Source organism: Equus przewalskii, chromosome 21 (genome assembly GCF_037783145.1).
Source record: "Equus przewalskii isolate Varuska chromosome 21, EquPr2, whole genome shotgun sequence".
NCBI classification, from domain to species: Eukaryota; Metazoa; Chordata; class Mammalia; order Perissodactyla; family Equidae; genus Equus; species Equus przewalskii.
Genome location: NC_091851.1, coordinates 33332386 through 33354288, shown reverse-complemented (window position 1 = coordinate 33354288; position 21903 = coordinate 33332386). Strand labels below are relative to the sequence as shown.

At 52.1% G+C, this 21903-nt stretch overlaps 1 protein-coding gene and 2 long non-coding RNA genes across 4 annotated transcripts in view; 1 reads left to right on the top strand and 2 right to left on the bottom strand.

Moving 5' to 3' along the window:
• Positions 1-21903, top strand: part of JPH2 (junctophilin 2) — a 60741-nt gene that overhangs the window by 11809 nt on the left and 27029 nt on the right. For both annotated transcript variants that reach the window (XR_011531116.1, XM_070589282.1), the window contains exon 3: positions 10347-11130. Coding sequence is in view for 1 of the 2 variants with exons in the window: in XM_070589282.1 (XP_070445383.1) it covers positions 10347-11130 (784 nt within the window). In the remaining variant the exon portion in view is untranslated. The remainder of the gene's footprint in view (positions 1-10346; positions 11131-21903) is intronic.
• On the bottom strand, positions 6255-10604 carry LOC139078241 (uncharacterized). The gene is made up of 3 exons (XR_011531117.1): positions 10355-10604; positions 8178-8389; positions 6255-8053 (listed from the first exon to the last, which is right to left on the bottom strand). It is a non-coding gene; the product is annotated as an uncharacterized lncRNA (long non-coding RNA).
• On the bottom strand, positions 19434-21412 carry LOC139078242 (uncharacterized). The gene is made up of 3 exons (XR_011531118.1): positions 21100-21412; positions 20920-20999; positions 19434-20063 (listed from the first exon to the last, which is right to left on the bottom strand). It is a non-coding gene; the product is annotated as an uncharacterized lncRNA (long non-coding RNA).

Genomic DNA, 21903 nt, shown 5'->3' with positions numbered 1-21903 from the left:
GGCCAGCCCCCAGGGTTTTCTTATTTTAAATCCTCCTTTCTTTTTGAATTTTATGCAATGAGGATGTGACTTTTGTAATTTTTTAAAAAGTGCCCTCTGTCCCAACACATAAATAACATTTATATACAGACATGGTAAGAAGTCTTAGGGTACAAAAAAGCATTTGGGGGCTCTAAGCAGAATTCTCTAGAATCTAGGCTCAGATCCCAAATGATCTCCCTTTGTTCCTCCGCACTCTGGGGTATTCAGCTCTTCAAGGCAAGGCAGAATTGAAAGGCAAGCAAGGCCGCAGATCTGTTCTTTAGTCCCAGCTGAGCTACTGAGCTACCAGGCGGCTGTGTGGCCTTGGGCAGGTCCCTCTACCTCTCTGTGCCTGAGCTTCCTCCTTTGTATAATGAAATGACTGAACTGTACTTACTCCTAATAGTAAGCTGATTTTCTTTCACAAGCAACACCAGCTCATTGACTATGGCTGCCTGGAGATGTGATGAGGGGAGGCTGCTTGGCCACATGAGTACTCAGCATCAGGGTGGATTAGCAACGTCTGTTGTGGTCACAGGATGGGGAAGAGACGGTTCATGTGACAGATTACTTGTTGCCTTGGGCTAGATGGTCTCCAAGGTCCACTCCACTGTCACCTTCTGAGGATTGAAATATTCTCACCTACCCGAGTTGAGGTTGTCTATGACCACGGTGACCATTTGCAGATACCAGGCACGTGACAGTCTGTATGAAGTATGAGGTGCTGGCACCAGCTCCTACCGGCTCATGAGAGCCCACTGTTAAATTTTTAGAGACTTTGCAAGTAGGCTGTTCCACTGTTGGTAGCTTGACTGGCAATGGTGCGAATAATTCTATGATGGAAATTGGCCAACACTATGAATCAGGGTTGATTGTTTTTCCAACGAGCTGTTTACCAGTGTACCAGTGAACAGTGTGTGAATACGAACAGCCCTTCTTCCCTTCTCACCCACACTTAGGGCTACCAACCATCCCCGTGTGCCTGGGAACCATCCTGGTATTAGTACTGGAAGTCCCGCATCTCGGGACGCCCCTCAGTCTCAGGCAAACGGAGACGACTGGTCCCTGCAGTGACTTCACTTCCCTGAGTGAAGGGACCCAGCATCAGTCGAGAGTCTAAGGTCTCTGCTAGACGACCCACGTAATACTCACAGCAACCTGGCAAAATACGCTTGCCGTGCTTACTTTACTGAGCCGACAGAGACTCACAGAGAACTCGTCCAAGGCCTTGTACTCATTCACCTGACAGTGTTGCTGAATGCCTCCTATGTGCCAGGCATCGCACCGAGCGCTGGAGATGCTGTGGTGAGCAAGGCAGCCTCAGTCCCTGCCCTCAGGACACGCATTCTAACAGCAGAGACCAGCACCGAACAGCTGGCTATTTACAACAGGGGATAAGTAATTGGAAGGGCAAGTAGGAGAGTTTATGAGCTGATAAGGGGGAACCTAGCCTGGTGGGGTAATCAGAAAAGGCCTCCTTGAGGAAGTGATGTTGAGGCTGAGATCTGAGGGATCAAGAAAGGTTATCTGGGTGACAGGGGAGCCACACTGTGCCAGGCAAAAGGAACATCAAATGCAAAGGCTTGGAGGTGGGAATGGAGCATGTTATGTTCCAGAAAAGGCTGGAGCACAGAGATTGAGAGAGTGGGGTAGATGAGGATGGAGGGATGGCTGGGACCGGACCATGAGGGCCTCGTGGGTCACAGTGAGGAGTTCTGACTTTATCCTTATGGTAGATTCTGCTGGACACCCTCAGACACCCCTCAGGACCAGGGTCCTCATTCCTCCAGCTGCCGGGAGTGTTGGCTGCTGATGGCCCCTAACTGGGCATTGGTGTCTGTCAAAGGGAGATGCCTTACTCTGGGGGCAACCCACAGCTGATGACTGGCTGATACAGGAGCACACAGACCTGGCCGCCTTGCTTTGATTTGGGACAACTCCAAAGGGCCATCCCAGCTCCAGAGATCCCGTGGGGTCAGCTGAGGCTCAGCTGGAACTGTTCAACTTCTTCCACCGTTGAAGCCTGCTCCCTTCCTTACAGGTGCCCATCCCGAGAGCACTCCCCGCAAAATCACCCACATGCAATCTCAGTCGCAGACGACATTTCCTAGGGACCCAAGACAGTCCCCCTTCCAGGCACTGGGAAGCCATTGCAGGGTTTTAGGTGAGGCACCCTGAGCAGATCTGCATCTTATAAAGGAGACGACTCTGGCAGCAGCGAAGAGTAGATTGAAGCAGATGTCAGTGGAGGTGGGAGAGCGGGGAAGCTGCTGTGTGGTGAGCCTCGGAGAACTGCCGCGGCCTGGACCAGATGGATGGGTGCAGATAAAGAGGAGTGGGGGATTAAAGAGATATTCCAAATCAGGTCTATCTGTGTCCAAAGCCCAAGCAATTTCCACTATTCTTTACCGCCCCTAAAGATGTCTCAGGCTTGACTTGCTTGCTCTGGGACACTGGGTCCATGGTCTTTATCAAGATGGGTTAGAGCCAAGCTGGGATGGTCCCCTATACCCAGGGGCATCTATATGGGTGTCTGTGGCACGGGCATGAATGTTCGCCACCATGTGCGTTCCTGGTTTACCTGCTCCGGTTTTGGTATGCCTGGATGAAAGCCACTGACCCCCGGACTCTCTGGTGCTCACTCTCCTACCTGCCAGGCTCCATCTTAAATCCAGTCTGAAATCTGTTGATGACACTTCCATGGTCCTGCCCAAAGTTCTTGTGCTAACATCTGAGACTATGTGAGAATACTTGGAGAAGGATCGGGGACAGCTGTTAGACAAAACAGACAAGATCTAGGCAAGATAGCTGCCATCAGAGAGAAGAAGAGACAAACGTCTCCAGCAATGAGAGTTTGGAGGGAGGAAGGAGTCCTGGGGAGGTTTCCTGAAGGAGGTGGCTTTGAAGCTGGGCTTTGGAGGGTTTGGGAAGACAAGGCTGGGAAGGGGAGTTGGGACCAGGTCATGAAGACACTGGACTGTCAGGTGAGGACTTCCATAGGCAGTGGGGACCCTGGAGTCGAGCTGGGCCTGATTCCTCGTCTCTCCATCTCTGTTCAGTCCTCCAGGGACACTGACGTCCGGAGGCTGATAGGAGGTCGGTGGACACGTCTTACAGCTCTTACCCAGGTTGCATATTACAGTCACCTGAGGTCCTTTAAACAGTCCAGTATCCATGCCAATCAAGTCATAATCTCTGGCCAGAGGGCGGGTCTTGCACTATAGACGTGGCTTCCAGAAACTGCTCTGTTGTGTGTGTTCAGGGGGTGTGCAGGCAGGTCTCACTGATGAACAGACCCCCAAATCTTCTTCCTCCCAAGGACGCAGGCTCTAAGGCCTCCTGAGTCAGGGGTGGGCATTCCGGGCACATGCCTGCTCCCTCACAAGCCACCAGGCAGAGGCAGAAAATCGGGGCTGGTCTCATTCCCTCCGTCTGAGTTCTCTCTGTCCTCTCTGGCTCCTTTGCATGTTTCCAGTTAATCCTTTCTGGGCCAGCTTTTCTGAGCAAAGACTCTGACCTGCCAAAAAGCTAGCCTTTACTGAGCACCGACTATATGCTGCTTGCCTCACATATAGTTCACTTAATCTTTGGTCAACCAACCCTCCCCACTCCCCTGTCACCCAGGACCTGGACCACCATTACTCTGGACCATGGCTGGGGCTGCCTAATGTTTATTTTTGTGATGGTTGATTAAATCTAGACTGTTCCTGGCGCTAGACTCCAAGCCCCTTGAGGGCAGGGATCTGTCTACTTGTTCACCGCTGCGTCCCCCACACCCAGCACCAAGAAGGCAGGGTCCACAGCAAACACTTGTTGAATTCAAAGGAACGAATGACCATAGGAAATAGGTATCGTTACCTCCATTTTACAGAAAGACAAACTGAGGCTCAGCAGGCTTGAATACTTCATGCACGTTTTAGAACTACTCGGTGTCAAGGTTAAGGTTAAAACCCAGGTTATTCGATCCAAAGCAGAAGGGCGACTGCAGAGAGAAAGCGATATGCAGGTTTTATTAAATTCAAGAGCCTCCTCCGAGGGACAGAATGGTAGCTACCATGGGTGCAGCCCTCACCAGCCTGTGACATGTACCCCCTAATTCCCCGGGTTCGAGCTGGCTGCTGAATCTAGACTTGAACACTCTGGCCGCCGCTGCCCATCACCATGGAGCAGTGACCACGGGCTGAGTCCTGCCCCTGGAAGAACGGAAGCGTGTCATCCAGGAGAAGACACTCGGAGTCATCAGATGCTTACCGTGGGCTTCCTTGGGCCTGGGAACTGTGCTAGGTTCTGGGATCATAGTGGGAAGCAGCTGGACATGGCTCCCTCCCTCTTGGAAGCTAAAGTCTGGTAGGAAAGGCTTACGGTGTACAAATGATCTTAATAATTATTTAACTGCAATTGGGAAAAGTGCCAAGAAGTACAGGGTAACATGACGTCATGTGGCAGTACTCAGGGTGTAGGGTTCAAGAAATCTTCCTGGATGAAGGCACATTTAAGCTGAAGTTTGAAAGATTGGTAGAAGTTGGCCAGGGGAAGCGGGAGAAGAGCATGCCAAGAAGAGGAAAGGAAGCAGGTACAAAGGCCCTGAGGTGAGAAGGCGAGTGTGACTGGAGAGCTGTGCAAGACGAGTCAGGAGAGGTGGGCAGGGGCAGCCCACGCCAGGCCGAGTAGGCTGCTGAGGGTCTTGCTCCTCACCCTGAAGGCAGTGGGAAGCCCTGCAGGGTTTAAAAGGCCAAGTGAGGGGGACAGCCAAAAGGGTATCAGAAGGCATGTCCTTCCACAGGGGCCCTTCTTAGCCAGACAGCTGTGGGCAGGGTCCTCCTTCTCTCCCTCTTTGGATGCGTTCTTCCTGTCCCCAGGGAGAACTGTGCTCTCTTAGAGAGAGTCAGCCTGGGGACGGCCCCAGCACTTGGCTTTTCCCCTTCCCAGGGCCCCGCCACTCCCAGCCTCCCCTGGGTGTCTGTGCCTCTTGCCACTTGCTCGTAAGTTTCCTAATATAGACTGGCCGTTTCCTCCCAACTGGTGGCCAAGAGCCGCTCTCCTGTTGCAATCTCAGTTTTTCTTGGGCTTAAAGGGACCGTGTCAGCCCATTCACACCAAATTTAAGCTGAAGGTGGATTGATTGACTTAATTTCCCAACCCAGAGATGTCTTCTCTCTTCCCCCCACTTACTATCTTCTCTGCCATCTTCTCTTCTTGTTCGCTTTCCCCTTTCATACTTTTTCTTTTTTCTGAGACAAGTGGAAAGAGCACAGCCAGCCATGGATGTAAGTTTCGGCTCTGGCATATTAACTAGTTGTGTCATCTTGGGTGACTCTGACAGGAACCATTAATACCTTTCTGGTCATGTTCACAGAGCTGTTTTCAGATGGAGAGAGCAGAAAGGAGAGAATCAACAGCTATAGAATGCACACTGTTCATTCATTCATTCATGCATTCATGCAACAAACATATACTGAGGACCTCTTTGGTGCTGTCCTAGGCACTGAGGATACAGCAGCGAACGAAAGAGAATGGAATCCCTGCCCCTACGGAACTGACGTTCCAGGGAGGAGACGGTCGATAAACAAGAGAAAAAGCAAACTATGTTATATTAGATGTGCTATGAGGAAAAAGAAAGCAAAGAAGGGAGCTATAAGATCTTAGGTGGAGGTTATCATTTTAAAGACAGTGGTCAGGGAGCCTTCAGGGAGATGGCATTTGAATAAAGGCTTGAAGATGGTGAGGGAGTGAGCCATGCAGAAAGCTGGAGGAAGCGCATTCCAAACAGAGGGAACAGCAAATGCAAAGGCTCTGAGGCAGGACCATGGCTATTGTGCGGGAGGAACAGCAAGGAGACCATTGTGGCTAGAGTGCAGTGGGAGAAAGGGGAGAACGGAAGGAGGTGAGGACAGAGGAGTGATGGAGATGAAGTCAGGTAGGGCCTTGTGGGCCACTAAGGACTTCAACTTTTCCTCTGAGTGAGAAGGGGCAGAGCAGTGCTGTGATCTGACTTACTACGTTTGAACAGACTCCCTCTGATTGGTGTGTTAGGAATAGATGCAAGAGGGAAAGGCGGAAGCAGGAGCCCAGTGTGGCAGCCGTTATGAAAATCCAGGTGAGTGATAATGGGGGCTCCGGTAGCCAACCGGTAGCAGTGGGGGTGGTGAGAAGTAGCCGGATTCTAGACTCACTTGGAAAGGAGAGCTGCCAGGATCTCCTGATGGATATTTGCAGGACACTGTGCTGGGTGGTTTTTTTTTTTCTTAAAAGTTTATTTACAAATTATTTATTTATTAAATCCACTTTGTCGAGGTATAGTTTCCATGCAATACAATGCACTTTAAGCGCACCATCTTGACAAATGTACACCTGTGTTACCACCAGCACAACCAAGACACAGAACATCTCCATCAACTCAGAAAGTTCCCTCGTGCCCGTTCACCCTGATCCCTCCACTCCAGCCTGATAACCAGAGATCTGCTTCCTGTCACTACAGATTAGCTTTTTCTAGACTCTCACGTAATTGGAATCATCCGGTTTGTACTCTTTGGCCTCTGGCTTCATTCACTTGGCACGTTTCTGAGATCCTCCCATGCTCTACGTATCAGCAGTCCATCCACGTTGTGGGTGTCAGAGTCTGCTACTTTTTATTGCTGACTCGTATTCTGTTGTGTGGTTGTTGACCACAGTTTATCCACTTGCTGGTTGATGGACATCTGAATTGTTTCCATTTTTTGTTGTCTCCTTTTTAATCTTTCCCAAAACCCTGGAAAGTGGGTATTATCTTTCCATTTTCCAGATAAACAAATCGAGAATCAGAACAAGTAGCTTGTCCAAGGTTCCCCCGCTTCGATGCTATTTGAAGCCAGTTTGTGTCTGACTCCACGTCTCTTTCTGTCTCCCCGCCTCCCATACAATGTGACCACATGTGCATGAGCTGGGAAAGCGGAACATACTAGTTTTCCATCTATCCGTCTCCCCATTTTTTCATCCTTTGCACCACACTGTCATTTCTCTGTGTTTTGCACCTGCCACGCAGTCCCATTTTCCACTTTCTCAGCTTGAGTCAGACCTCAGTCTACATATCAATTCTGCTCCTTCCTCACTGTGTGACTTTGGACAAGACACATAAGCTCTCTGAACATCAGTCCAAACTGGGGAAATGGAGGTCATATTTGCGTCTTCCTCTATGAGATCATTCCCAGAGATCTCCGCTCTCTCTGTCTCTCCCCATTTCTCTTGGGCCCTTTCATACCTGATATTCTGTGATCATTGGTTTTTCATGGCTGGTCATGGAAGGGAGGAGAGACCTGACATCCCTCTTACTCGCGGTGGCTCCGCCTGCTGTACGCCTCCCTGGGAGCACCAGGGGCCTCCTCAACAAATTAAACCAGAATTCCTGGCGGTGAGGCCCAGGGATCAGTATTTTTTTAAAGCTTCCCTGGTGCTTCTGAGGTGCCGCCAGGATTGAGAATGAGGGGCTCAGAGCATGAGCTTGGGCATGGGAGAGACCTGGGTTTGGATCCTGCTTCCTTGGTCAAGCCGCTTAACCTCTCAAACCACCGACTTCCTCTCCTGCAAATGAGCATCATCATGGGACCCGCCTCACAGGGCTGCCAAGAGGTGTAAGTGAGCCCTCTGCATAGTACCCGAGCCTCACGGGGCTCTGCATGCAGAAAGGGCTGGGCGGGCGAGGAGTGGGAGCCTGGGCTGGAGCAGCCAGTGCCGGGGGGGACCAGGCAGTGTGGACGTGTGCTCCTTCGCCTCCAGAGTCACAGTGCCCCAGTTCTTAGAAACCCAGCACCCCAAAGTTAGACGAAACCTTAGAGAGCTTCATATCCAACCTGTCACTGACCGATGTAATGGAGGCCGGAAGAAAAGAGAGCTGCCCAAGGTCACACAACAAGACGGAGTTTCTGGACAGGTTCAGCCAATCAATCAGCAAATCTTCATGAAGCACCTGTATGTGCCGGGCACTGTTCCAGGTGAGGGGGATACATGAGAGGACAAAACAGGAAAGATCCCTGCCCTCGTGGGGCTTCCACTCCAGCTGGGGGAGAAAAACAGTAAGACTTGAAGGATATCTGGAGAAAAGAGTTCCAGGCAGAGGGACCAGCCAGGGCAAAGGCCCAAAGGGAAGCGTGTCTGTTGGGCTGAGCTTAGGAGTCCCTTACCTGGCTGACGGATGCAGGTACCCAGCCACCCCGGGTCAGAGGACTTGTTGAGAAGGCCATTGGGTTTTTGTGGTTAACCAGGGGAAAGTCTCCACTTGTGTTTATGACAAAGGCTCTGAATCTCCCCTCTCCATTCAGTGAACGTTATGTGTCCGGCCCTGTTCTCTATGCGGGAGCTGCAAAGATGAAGCCAGGCCTGGCTTTCCAGGGAGCTGCAGTGGGAAAGAAAGATCAAGAAGGGAGCACAAGGGTGTGTGGGGTGGGGGATGATGAGCTGGAGGTGACTGTGTAACTTCGAGGGGGCTTCTACCTCCAGGCTGACGTTGACGTCTGGAGCTGCAGAATGGAAGGGAAGGGGCTGGGATGTATGCGGGGGAGTCAGCAGGACGCAGACAGCAGTTATAAAAACACGAGGTGACGCGATCACCCAGGAGGATGGGGAGGAGGTTTTGGGTGGAGCCCTGGGGAGCACAGCAGGGTGGGATGGGGGTGGAGTAGGAAGATATCTTGTCAGCTTTGTATCAGCTTGTTCCTACAACGCAGGTGACCTCACACACTAGCACAACTCTGCAGAGTCACAGTATCACACACATAGCTTCCCTTCCAGAGTTTTTCAGAGACAGTAACTCATTTAAACCTCAAACAACTCTACAAGGTAAGAGGCAATTATTATCTCTGTTTGACAGATGAGGAAGCTGAGGCACAGAGAGGTTAAGTGACTTGCCCAAGGTTACACAGCTAGTAAGGGCAGAGGGAAGATCTGGACCCAGCAGCTTGGCTCTGGGGTCTATGCTCCTAACCACTACCCTGTGCTGCCTCTTATTCACACCATGGCACACTTACAGAGTCTTGTTCCCAGGAGGTCACATGTTCACACTCATGGACCGCGAGGTCTTCATTGCTGACATCTCCTTGTATACACCACAGTCCTGCATACACATGGTCTTACCTGGTCTGCTTCACTAATGCCCACAAGCTCGCACACTCATTTAGCCTCAAGTGCCTCCTACTACTTTGTGCTTTAACACTCAGATGGCCTTGCACACTCAGAACCTCTCACACAACCATAATGTCACCTCCACAGGACCTTGGGCACTCACCCGACTGTGTTCACACTGCATTGCACTCATGATCTCATATTGTCAAAAGACACTGACATGCACACCCATAAAAGTCCTCTATACACACGGCCTTGCACAAATACACACTCTCCCATGCTTTCCAACCCAGTTCCATGCTCTCCAACATTCACACTACGGTGCAAACTCACTGTCTGATCCATTCATGAGCCTCCACATTTGCATCACCTTGCACACTAGGATAACCATGCACACATGTTTAACCTCACAGTGCCTGGCCTGCTCACATACCTTTGCACCCTTTGACCCTCAAGGTCTTGTACCCTCACTCAACCTGGCCTTTCCTTGCACACTGAAGACCGCGAATGCTCTCATAACCTTATGTTAAGGTCCCATTATGTTACACTTGCGTGATCTCAGTCACCCTCTGTGCATGCACTGCCTTGCACACTCATGACTTTGGGCCTCCACTACCTTGCACACTCCCACAATGCAAATATCCACGTTACTACACAAACTCACTGTCTTAGGCACTCATGCTCTTGCACACTCATTCTCTCTTGTGTGGTTCAAAACCTGTGCACACTCATTTAAGTTCACACTCACAGAGCCTCACCTGCTCATATAACTTCACAGTTTAAAACTGACTCACTTAACCTCGCCCTGTTTTGCACACTAGAGATCTTGGTGTGTTCCCACCAACAGACATACACCATCATGCAAACTCCTCTGCTTTGTCCACTCGTGTCCTTGAACACTCGTTTAACCTCGTGCACTCCCAGGGCCTCACCTGCTCACACAACTTCATACACTGACGCTCTGCCTTGCATAACCTCACTCTATTTTGCGCACTTGTGACCTTGCCATGTTCCCACCAACAGAAATATTCACATCACTGCGCAAACGCCTATCTTGCACACTCGGGTAACCTCACCACTCAGAGCCTCCCCCACTTTCCTAATTTCAAACTCCTCGCCCCTCGGACGGCCTGGCCCCCTCCTGCCGGCACCCCCGCCCCCCCGCGGGTCGCGGCCCACAGGCGGGGGCCCCGTCGTGCTGCCCCACTGACGCGCCCTCTCCTCGCCCGCAGGGACTTACCAAGGCCAGTTCACCAACGGCATGCGCCACGGCTACGGCGTGCGCCAGAGCGTGCCCTACGGGATGGCCGTGGTGGTGCGCTCGCCGCTGCGCACGTCGCTCTCGTCCCTGCGCAGCGAGCACAGCAACGGCACGGTGGGCCCGGACTCGCCCACGTCGCCCGCCTCGGACGGCCCGCCGCTGCCCTCGCCCGCCATCCCGCGCGGCGGCTTCGCGCTCAGCCTGCTGGCCAACGCCGACGCGGCCCCGCGCGCCCGGCCCGGCGGCCTGTTCCCGCGCGGCGCGCTGCTCGGCCGGCTGCGGCGCACCGAGTCGCGCACGTCCGTGGGCAGCCAGCGCAGCCGCGTGAGCTTCCTCAAGAGCGACCTCAGCTCGGGCAGCGACGCCGCCTCCACCGGCAGCCTGGGCGAGGGCGCCGAGGGCGCCGACGACGCCGCGCCCTTCGAGGCCGACATCGACGCCACCACCACCGAGACCTACATGGGCGAGTGGAAGAACGACAAGCGCTCGGGCTTCGGCGTGAGCGAGCGCTCCAGCGGCCTGCGGTACGAGGGCGAGTGGCTGGACAACCTGCGCCACGGCTACGGCTGCACCACGCTGCCCGACGGCCGCCGCGAGGAGGGCAAGTACCGCCACAACGTGCTGGTCAAGGGCACCAAGCGCCGCGTGCTGCCGCTCAAGAGTAGCAAGGTCCGCCAGAAGGTGGAGCACGGCGTGGAGGGCGCCCAGCGCGCCGCCGCCATCGCGCGCCAGAAGGCCGAGATCGCCCTCTCCAGGTAGGAGCCCGGGATGGGGCAGAGGGGAGGGCCGCTCCGAAGGGGTCCCGGGGCAGGGCGACCCAGGAGGTCATGTCTCCAGGGTCAGGTGTTCCCCCCATGACCTTTGGAGGGTTGGTTAGTTGGAGGCGCTTCAGGATATGGTGGTGTGTTTATCACCTGTGGTAGGTCGCGGGCGCCCAACCTGTTCACCCATCCAAACTCCATTTGCTTAACCCGTCCATTCACCCAACCTCTCTAATAGCCACCCGAACAACCATCTCTCCACCCAGCTTTCCAACCACCCACCTACCCAGTCAACCACTTTCTGTTTACCCATCAACCATCCAGGCATCCATCCATCCGCTCAACTCCTTCATTCACTTAACTTCTTGACTACCCACCTGAACAACCCGTCTATTCACCCAACAGCCTCCAGTCACTCATCCTCTCTAACATCCACCTGAACAACCCCCCCATCCATCCTCTCGTTGACCAACCACCTGCATTCACTCAACTGCTCCCATCCCCCCAGCCGCCCATCCTAACATCCAACCATGCATCCGTGCCCCTAGCCACCTCCATTTACCCAACCACCCTGTCTTCCAACCTTGTTTCCATCCACTGAAGCAACATCTGCTCCCACCCACCTGCCCAGTCATCCAACCACATATCCCTCTAACCACCGCCATCACCCAACACTTCCATCCAACCACCATCTGCACTGCCCATTCACTCACCCCTCCCACCTGCCCATCCGCCAGCTCTGCATCCATTCAGCACCCGCCCTTTCATCCATATTCAAACCCCTCTGTGTCTTCTCATTGTGCTTCAGAAAAGTTCTAATGTTGTCTTCAAACATTTATAGCACCTACTGTGTGCATAGCACTATTTTAAGTGTTTTACAAATATGGACTCATTCAATCTCCTTAATGACCTTATAAGATCAGTCCTGTTTTTATTTCCATTTTACAGATGGGCTAAATGAGGCTCAGAGAAATAAAGTGATTTGTCCCAAATCACCCAGGTAGTGAGTGGCCCTTCGTAATCTGGTTCCTACCCCCCTCTCCAGCTTCATTTTCCACAGCTCTTGCCCTGGACCTGGATTTTTTTCTCTGTGCTAGTCACGCTGGCCTTTGAGCATCCGTCTGTAGCTCCTCCTGACAGACGGCTTTTGCTCCTGCTCGTTCCTTGGCCTGGACTGCTTTTCCTTCCTGTTGCTGCCCACTTAATTCCGACTGCTGCTTTGGACTCAAGTCAGACCTGACTCCCTTAGAGAGCTGATGAGGCCCAGGCCCCGTCACAAGCTGCCTCTCACTCAGCTGCGTGGCCGTCTTCTTAGGATGTCTCACTGTTGCAGCTCTATGTTGCTTATGTGGCCTGTTTTCAACCTACTGCTTATGAAGGGCCCCGTATGTGCCAGTCGCTGTTCTGAGGTCTTATGTTAACTCGTTGAAGCCTTACAAGATGTTGATGAAGTAGGTGCTGTTATTATGCTCTTTTGGCCAATGTGGAGTGAGCTGCAGGGCCAACAGCGGGTGTGGTAGGACGGCGGTGAAAGGCACACACCTGTCCCGGTGCCCATAGCAGTCCTGCAGGTGGCTCTGATGGCCTGGGCTGGAGGCTGTGACATTGCAGTCTTCAAAGTTAAGCAGACTCAGGGCCGGATCTGCCGTCTTTGAGCTCAGAGACCTGGGCCGATCTGTTTATCCGTCTGTTCTTTAGTTTCCCCCTCTGTGGCACAACCACATGTATGTTCTTGGCTAAATCAACCTCAGTTGTCTCATCTGTAAAAATAGGGTTGGCCTGAGAGTTAAGAAAGATGGGGCAGGTCCAGCGCTTCACGGTCGTGTCACGGGGCCAGCTCCCCGGGAATCCGGCTCTGAGATGGAGATTAGTGTGCGGGGAGGTTGTGGGGATGCTGTCAGGATCTACGCTTGTGGGGAAGGGAAGGGAGCAGGACTGGGCAGAGGGAGACCATCCCCAGGGCAGCCTCCGCAAAGGCCTCAGCCCACCTCAGGGGCTCTGCGGTGCAGACGCCCTTCAGAGTTGTCCCAGGTTGAGGCGAGGGATCTGGGTCTTTCCACCCTCTGCGCTGGGTGCCGGCTACCCTCCAGAAAGGACCATGTCCTGGGGCTGGACAGCCCTGCTCAGCCAGGGGCAATCGCTGGACAGGGCTGACAGCCGGGAGCACGCAGCAGCTGGGGGAGCAGGGAGAAATAAGGCCTCCATCCTGAAACTGGGTGGCACGTCCCAGTGTCCACTCCAGTGCTGGACACCTAGCAAGGGCTCTGTGAATATCACTAGTCACTGTCGTCATTCAGTGAGTTCATTTTACAGATGTGGAAACTGAGGCCCAGAGAAGAGTGTAATATGCCCGAGGCCACCTGGCAAGCAAGTGGGAGAACCGGGGCTGCGGCCCCCGGCTTTCTGGCCCCAAAGCTTTGACCAGTGCATCTTGCTGTATCTAAACTCTGTAAACTATAAATTGCCACGGATGTGCAAGCGGGTAGTATCCTTAAGGCAGAAAGAAGGTAGAGGTGAATTTTTTAAGATTTCTTGGTTAGGGGCGGAGCCAGGCTTATAAACAGGTCACCATATAATTGATTGTCCAAATCTGGACACTTTTAGGAGTAAAACGGGGCACCTTTTAAAAATGAAACTTTTATGTTGGAATAATTTTAGATTTACAAAAAGGTTGCAAAGATAGTATAGAGAGTTCCCACATACCCTCCTCCCAGTTTCCCCAGTGTGAACTTCTGTTGTTATTAGTGCTGTTGAGTCGATTCCAGCTCCTCGCGACCCCGTGTTCAGCAGAGCGGGGCCCTGCTTGGTCTTTTTGCTCTGTCTTCTCCCCTTCCGGCGCCGTCTCAGACGGTGCTCTGCTGCTGTTCACAGGGTTTTCATGGCCACCTTTTTTGGCAGTGGGTGGCCGGGTCTTCTCCCTGGTCTGTCTTAGTCTGGAAGCTCTGCTGAAACCTGTCCACCGTGGGTGACCCTGCTGGTCTCTGAAATCCCAGTGTCCTATCTCTCGGCATCACAGCAACACGCAGCCGCCACAATATGAGAACAGACAGGTGGGTGGTGTGGTTCCCTGACAGGGAAGTGAACCTGGGCCTCACTGATGTGAGCGCTGACTCTTAACCACTAGAGCACCGTTAACTTCTTACAGTACCAAATACGTTCATCAAAGCTGACATCCATACGTTACTATTAATTAAACTCCAGACTTTATTTGAATTTTACTCGTTTTTCCAAAATTTTCTTAGTTTGTCCTTTTCCTGTTCCAGGATTCCATTTTTCACTTGATTGTCTAGCCTTCTGAGTCTTCTCTGGCCTGTGACCGTTTCTCAGTCTTTCCTTGTTTTTCGTGCCCTTGACAGTGTTGAGGAGTACTGGTCAGCTACTTTGTAGAACGTCCCTCAATTTGGGTTTGTCTGATGTTTATCTCATTATTAGACTGAGGTTATAGGTTTTGGGGAAGAAGACCACAGAGGTAAAGTGCCCCTCCACCACATCGTATCAGGGCCATGAACTTGACGTGACTTATCACAGATGACGTTGACCTTGATCACGTGGTTAAGGTGGTGTCTGCCAGGTTTCTCTGCTGCAAAGTTGCCATGTTCCCCTTTCCATACTCTGTTCTTTGGAATCCAGACATTAAGTTCAGCCCATACTTGAGAGGGAGAAGGGTCTGGAATTAAGCTCCAGAGGGAGGGGTGTCAACATATATTGTGTGGAATTCTCCTGTAAGGACGATTTATCCCTTCTTCCAAAGGGCACCTTTTAAATTATTATGCCCAGTGTCTAAAGTTATTGGAGGCACAAGCCAGGACTGTCCTGGGCAGCCCGGGACATGGCACAGTTTAGAGTAGGTAGAGGTTAGGCTCTTGATTCGGAAGACTATGAGTTGGAATTCTGTCTCTTCTACTCAGGAGCTGTAGGACCTAGCCCAAGTTGCTTCACCACTCTGAACCCTGGATCCTCTTTCCTCCTAGGGTTCTTTTGAGGAGTAGGTGAGCGAATGCCTGTAAGTGCCTGGCACAGAGCAGCCAGCAGTGACAGCACTCACTGTCATCACCTGATGTGTTCGATTTTAAAGGCGAGACTGTGCAAGCTTGGGGAGAAGGAGGGATTTTCCCAAGCTCTTGCCTCTTGGGGACAGAATCTTGCCCCTGCCTGCCCCCTTGCCTTCCCTTCTCTTCTAGTGCTTCCTGTAACGCCTAAGCCCTTGAATGTGAAGGTGTTGAGCTCCCTGCTAGAAGTCTGCCAGGCCCAAGACGGGAACTGAGTCTCCGGAGCGAGAGGGTGGTGTCCAGCTTCCTCCACGTGGTGCTGCTCCGGGGGAGCACTGGGGAGACCTGGAGTCCTCGTGTGTCTGAGGAATGTGTTCCCTACGCCCGCAGGGCTGGTGCCATTGGCGGGAGGGGGCGGCTGCCTGGCTTGGTTTTAAGCTTAGACTGAATTTCCAATTAAGGGAAACTTTGTGTTAGGAGGAAAAGCAGAGTTGTCTCCCTCCCAAGGGCTTTGCTGAGTAATGGGGAGCAGAGGAGCAGGAAGCATTCGCAGCAGCCACCCGCCTCCTGGGCCCAGGCAGGCTTGGGTTTCTCTCCACTGCGGCCTCGGGCTCCTTGCCCCGGGCTTACAGGGAACTTGTCACTCCGTGTCTAGGATCAGGACAGCTTTCCCGGGGGAAGGAAAGTCTCATCCCCCTAAGGTGAGCTATGGATTGAAAAAGATTCTAGCCCTGTGCTGTCCAATATGGTAGCTAGTAGCCACATGTGGCTACTGAGCTTTGAAGTGTGGCTGCTCTGAATGGAGATGCGCTGTAAATGTGAAACACACTCTGGATTTCAAAGACTTAGTAAGGAAAGAACATAAAATAACGGGTTAATTTTTTTCATATTGATTACATGTTGAAATGATTATATTTTAGATATATTGGGTTAGATAAAATATATTGTTGTAATTAATTTCACTGTTTTTTTCTCTTTGTTTTTGGTGAGGAAGATTGGCCTTGATCCAACATTTGTGCCAATCTTCCTTTATTTTGTGTGTGGGATGCTGCCACAGCATGGCTTGATGAGCAGTGCATGGGTCTGTGCCCAGGATCCAAACCCATGAAGCCTGAGCTGCTGAAGCGGAGTGCGTGAACTTAACCACTGTGCCACTGGGCCAGCCCCCTTACTTGTTTCTTTTTCCTTTTTTCAATAATTTTGAATACTAGAAAATTTAAAAATTACATATGTGACTCACATTATATATATATATATATATATATTTTTTTTTTTTTTTTTGAGGAAGATTGGCCCTGAGTTAACATCTGTGCCCATCTTCCTCTGTTTTATATGTGGGACGCCTGCCACAGCATGGCTTGAAAAATGGTGCTAGATCTGCACCCGGGATCCAAACTGACGAACCCTGGGCTGCCAAAGCAGAGCAAAGCAGAGCACACGAACTTAACTGCTACGCTACCGGGCCAGACAGTGTTGCCCTAGACCCATTCAGCCCTAGGAGATAGTCCAGCTCCCTCACTGACCACTGACCAGATGGGGACACCGAGGTGCAGAAAGGGACAAAGAGACCCCCATAGCTGCTAAGTGGTCGATGGGGAGCTGGCCTCGTGTCTTTGGATTTTGTGGCTAAGAACTCTTTCTGTAGAGGCGTGGAGGCAGGGACATGTGTGGTGTATTTTGGGAGTGATGAGTCATTGGGATGCTGGAGTGGATGGGGAAGAGATTAGGGATGAGGCTGGAAGGCAGCCTGGGGCCAGCTTGGGGCGGGCTTTGCATGCCAGGTTAAGGAGTCTCAAACTTACTGTGCGGCGGGCACTATTCTAAGTGCTTGGCAGAATTCACTCATTGCATTCTAACTGCGGCACAGAGAGGTTTTTTAACATGTCCCAAGGCACACAGCCAGAAGTGATGGAGCTGAGATTCCGACCCAGAGTTTCTATCCTTGGCCACCACGCCCTTCTGCCACTTCATGTACAGTAAGCTTCTCTCTTTATCTTTTTTCATTTTTTTACGTTGTTTGAAACAACGTACTTTTAAAATCTAAGGAAGCTAAGAATAATAAAAAGTAAGAAGCAACAAAATCCCTCTCGTCCTTCCATGTCAGTTGCATGTCAGAAATAACCATTATTAACAGTTCACTCACGGCATTCCTCCATTTACCTATTCCAGTTTTGTTTTTTGTTTTTTTTTCACACCTGGGACTGCCTATCTAATATATATAATGAAGCTGTGTGATGTTCTTCAGCTTGCTTTTTTGACTTGTGTTTTGAGATTTTTTCATCTTGTGCACATAGTCTGCCTTATTCTTTTTAATAGCTGCGTAATAGTCCATGCATCCATTGGATATACTGTGATTTCTTTAACTGATCTCTCTTGATGGAGATTGAAACATTTCATGTTTTCATGATTACAAATGAGGTTGCAACGAACATGCTTGAGCAAGAACACATACATATTCTTGCTCACAGAGCTGGTTAAAGGGATGGCCCAGTCTAGCACCTTATTCTTCTGGGGACATTTGAGCATCATTGGTATGCATTAGAAATGTAACACCAATTAACCCGGGTCTTTGCAAGGGACTGACTCCTGACATTCACTGTCAAAATGTGATTTTGATGGTCGCTCTCCTGACAAGGTCCGCAGTACCCTTAAGTAGACTAGCCCAAACAAGCAGAACTCCACACCACTCCTATCTAATGCCCGTACCCCACATATGTTCAATAGATATGTAAAAATAATTGGTGCAAGAGGTACCAAATTATTAGCTTGCTGGAGTGCTCCCATGTCTCTGCCTATCCTTGCTTGCACAGATCTGCTTTTATGGGTTAAATTCCTAGAAGGGGAATTGCTGTGTCAAAAAGAATGTGCATTTTAATTATTATCAGAACCCCGATTAACCTTCAAAAGGGTTGCACCAAATTTATAAGCCCCCCACCACCAATAGTGTACAAGAGGGCCATTTTCCTCACACCCTCGCCAATACCATGCACTACCAGTCTTTTGCATTTTTGCCAAATTATTTGGGACGATCAGGTGTTCTATGAACCCAGGGACCACAATCAACTGCGCACACTCAGATGGGCAAGGTTTGCCCCGTTCTGTTTCTGGCTCACCTCCTGAGATTCCTCCTGGACATAGGGGTCCGTGGAGGGGGATTAAGCTCTCTGAGGATGGCCTTGAAAGGTTGGAAAGACCCTGGACCCTCGGCTCCTGCCCTCCATCACATCCCTCCTTGCAGAATTGCCAGATGGACACAATCCCTTTGCTCCCGGAGCCTGAAGACTCGGGTGAATGGAATTTCCTGAGTTGTCAGAGCTGGATTCTCGTGACATACACGAGGCAGCTGTGACTCCACGGCCGGCCTCTGGGCTGAGTGGTCTGGCGAGAGAGAGGAGAGCTTGCCTGGGTCCGTGGCAGCAGGGAGATGTTCAAATGCGGGGGCAATGCTTTTGGGGGAGCCAGGCCTTCCAAGCCAGGAGAGTAGAGAGCCAGAGAGAAGACTCCACATGCTCCCCTCAGTCCTCAGAAACAGCCGATCAGAGCTGGAGGACACCTTGGAGCGAAGGCTGCCCAATGTGCTTATTTCACAGATGGAGAAACTGAGGCCTCAAAAGGGACCGCGACTCAGGGTCAGAGCAGAGAGAGGAGAGTGGCCAGAGGGCGGAGCAGGGGAGGCTCCTGGGTCGCATTTAATAAATCAGCTGGGCAGAGGCCAGGGCTGTGGGAGGTGGGAAGAAAGGTTTCTGTCTCCCCCTCCCTCAGCCCTGTAAAGTGTGCTTACTGTCCGGCTCCAGAACCTTGCCAGCTTGATTTTTCAGCGTAAATAGCAAAATCAGAGAAGAGAGAGGCTAACAGCCTGCACCTTCGGAGAAAAATGCCCCTTTACCCAAAAGCAAGGGTTTCCCTACATGCCAGTGAAAGGTCTGATCAAGTGAGGCCATGTGTGGCCCTGTCCCCGGCACCTGAGCTGAGCCCCAGCAGTGCCAGGGGCTCAGGGGTCAGCACTGGCAGGGCCGGACAGAGGGTGCTGGAGTGACAGTGACGAGCATGAGAGTGGCTGACGTCGGGGAAGTGCTGGAGTGTCAGGCTGCCTGGGGTCTAGGCCTGGACACTTGCTGGCTGCGTGGGCGAGTGACCTGCCCCTAAACCTCCATTTCTTCATCTCTGAGACGGGGATCATGAGAGAACCCGCCTCGTGGGTATATGCAAGGATCGAGTGCTTAAGACAGTGCCTGGCAAAGATCAGTGCCCCTTTCTCAGTGCCAGGTGCCAGACTCTGTGCTAATTCCATTTATATGCATCTTCTCATTTAATCCTCATGAGGGAGGTGCTATTTATTATATTAACCCATTTCACAGATGACAAAACTTACCCAAAGTCCCAAAATAACTGACACAAGCAGACTTGCAATTCTCGGATCCAGACTCTGCCCCCCTTACCGCTGTTGGAAGGGACGGCCTTTCAGCTCTAAAATTTCAGGTTCCCAGCCTGCCAGCCTGATGGTCCGTGCCTGGACCGTGGGGCCTGTCCGTGCTTTTGAATGGCAGAGCAGCTGAGAGCATAGGCTGGGGAGATGGAGAAATTGAGGTTCAAATCCTGTTTGTTCCTTGGCCATGTGTCCTTGGTCCTTTCTGAGCCTCACTTTCCTCGTCTGTAGAATGGGGACAGTAACAGCCGCGCCTCCAGGTTGTGGTGAGATGATGTGTGTGGAGGGCTCTGCGTGGTCCTGGCGCTTGGCGGGTGCTGGGTAAGTAGAGGCTGTGGGCAGTTTTAAGTCTTTCTTCTTACCCAGAGACGCGGGCGAGCGGAACATGGAGAGGCCAACAGGCTCCTCCTCCGAGCTTCCTCCTCCCCCAGGTGCAGGCCGCTTGGCTCCCCCGGGTCTCCAAAGCCCGGGCCGACTTCCACTTGACTTCCTAAGTCCACACCAGTGAGGCCCTGCCCCGGGAGAGGAGTTAAAAATAAAGCCCAGCCTTCAAATCCTTCAAGTAAACACCCAGCTCTCTAAAAATAGCACCTTTGCAACAGGTCTCCGGAGCCAGGCCGGGCTTAAGCGATGGCGCTTGGTCAGGCTGGTTGTCGCAGCCAGGCGGGTCCAGGCCAAGCCTCCACGTCACCCTACCTTGCCACCGAGCCTCTGGTCCTGAGGGGGGACCAAGTGCCCATTATTCGTCTCTACCCCTTTCTCTCTGTCTCCACTACCGCTGGCACCTCTCACCGCACCACTGTGAGGGCCCCTCGTCAGCTCTTCACTCCCCTTCCTGCCCTCTGCTCTTCTCTGCACCATAGCTGGAGTGAGCTTCTAAAAATGTAAGCCTGACCATGCCACTCTGGCAAACAAAACTTTCACGGGGTCTTTAGTTTGGATTCCCCTGAAAACACAGCCTGAGACGAGGATCTGGGTGCAGGAAGTTCGTGTGGGAGGTGACGCCAGGACGGAGGAAGTGAGTGGGGAGTGTGAGATGGGGAAGAAGGAAAAGCCAATATGAGTGTGTGTTATCCAGACATCATTGCAGGCCACGGGGACTGGATTGGGCAGGGACCTTGGTTCAGAATGCCACCCTGATTGTGCACATGGAGGGTTAGGGGGGTGTGGGCAAAGCTCTCTCCTCTGGCTCCAGTCCCCCATTCAGTGAAGATTTCCCGAGGGAGCATAAATCCCCTGTACTTCTGGGCGTGCTTGCACTTGAGGTGGGGGTGAGGGGCCTCCTGCAGCCGCAGAGCGGACTCTGGGCAGAAGGCGGAGAGCTGTACTTGCGTGGGATGCTCGCTGGTGGTGCTGGGGGAATCTTACCACATGTGGAGCCGCCCTCCACAGCTACGGATGAAACTGGAAGATTGAGGAGCTGCAGTATGGGCATCAGTGGCGTCTGCCTGTAGGAGGAATTTCAGACTCCTTCGTCCCGCAAGATCCCTCCTCTCTGGCTCCAGCTTGCCCCCAGCCCCATCTCACACCCCTCTCCCCATCGCTCACCTTCAGCCACAGTTCCTCCAAAAGGCCCTTCTCTTTCCTGCCCACAGCCCTTTGCACATGCTGTTCCATTTGCCTGAAATGCTTTTCCCTTACTCTTTACCTTGCTAACACTTTCTTGTTCATCAGGCCTCCTGCAACTCAAATGTTTCTTCCTCAAGGAAGGCAGCTCTGAGCTCCCTTCTCATCTGGGTTCCCTGTTTTATTGTTCCTGGTACCCTATGTGCCCTGCCTCAACTGTACCGACCCCCTCATTGTCCTACTCGTCTGTCTTCCCTGCTTGGTTCTACACTCCTGGAGGACAGGGACCCTGTGTGCCGTGTGGGCGTGTGCTTGGAGTGCTCTAGCATGGCTGACGTGGCGTGAGAGGGGAGGACGACAGAGGCCAGGGAGAGTGCGGGGTGGGGCAGGGACGGGGTGCTAGCCAATGTGGGAGACCCTAGCCACATGTGAAAATTTCAATGTAAATTAATTGAAATTAAATAAATTAAAAGTTCTGTCCTACGGTCGCTGTAGCCACGTGTCAAGTGCCCAGTGGCTACCGTATCGGAGAGCACGGACGTAGACTAGATCCCTCATTGCTGAAGTCCCGTTGGGCAGGCCGCTGTAGGGCCTTGCAGGTCACTGCAGGGCGACAGCCTTGCCCCCACATAACTGGGCACACTTCCTGGGGTCCTTTCCTCACCTCTCAAAGTGGGTATGATTAAAGCATGCAAGGCCATTTGGTCCAGCCCCAGCCAACGTCGGAATGCCTTTCCCGTCATCCTTGCCAAGCTGTCCTTCAGTGGCTGCTTCTGTGTCTCCAGG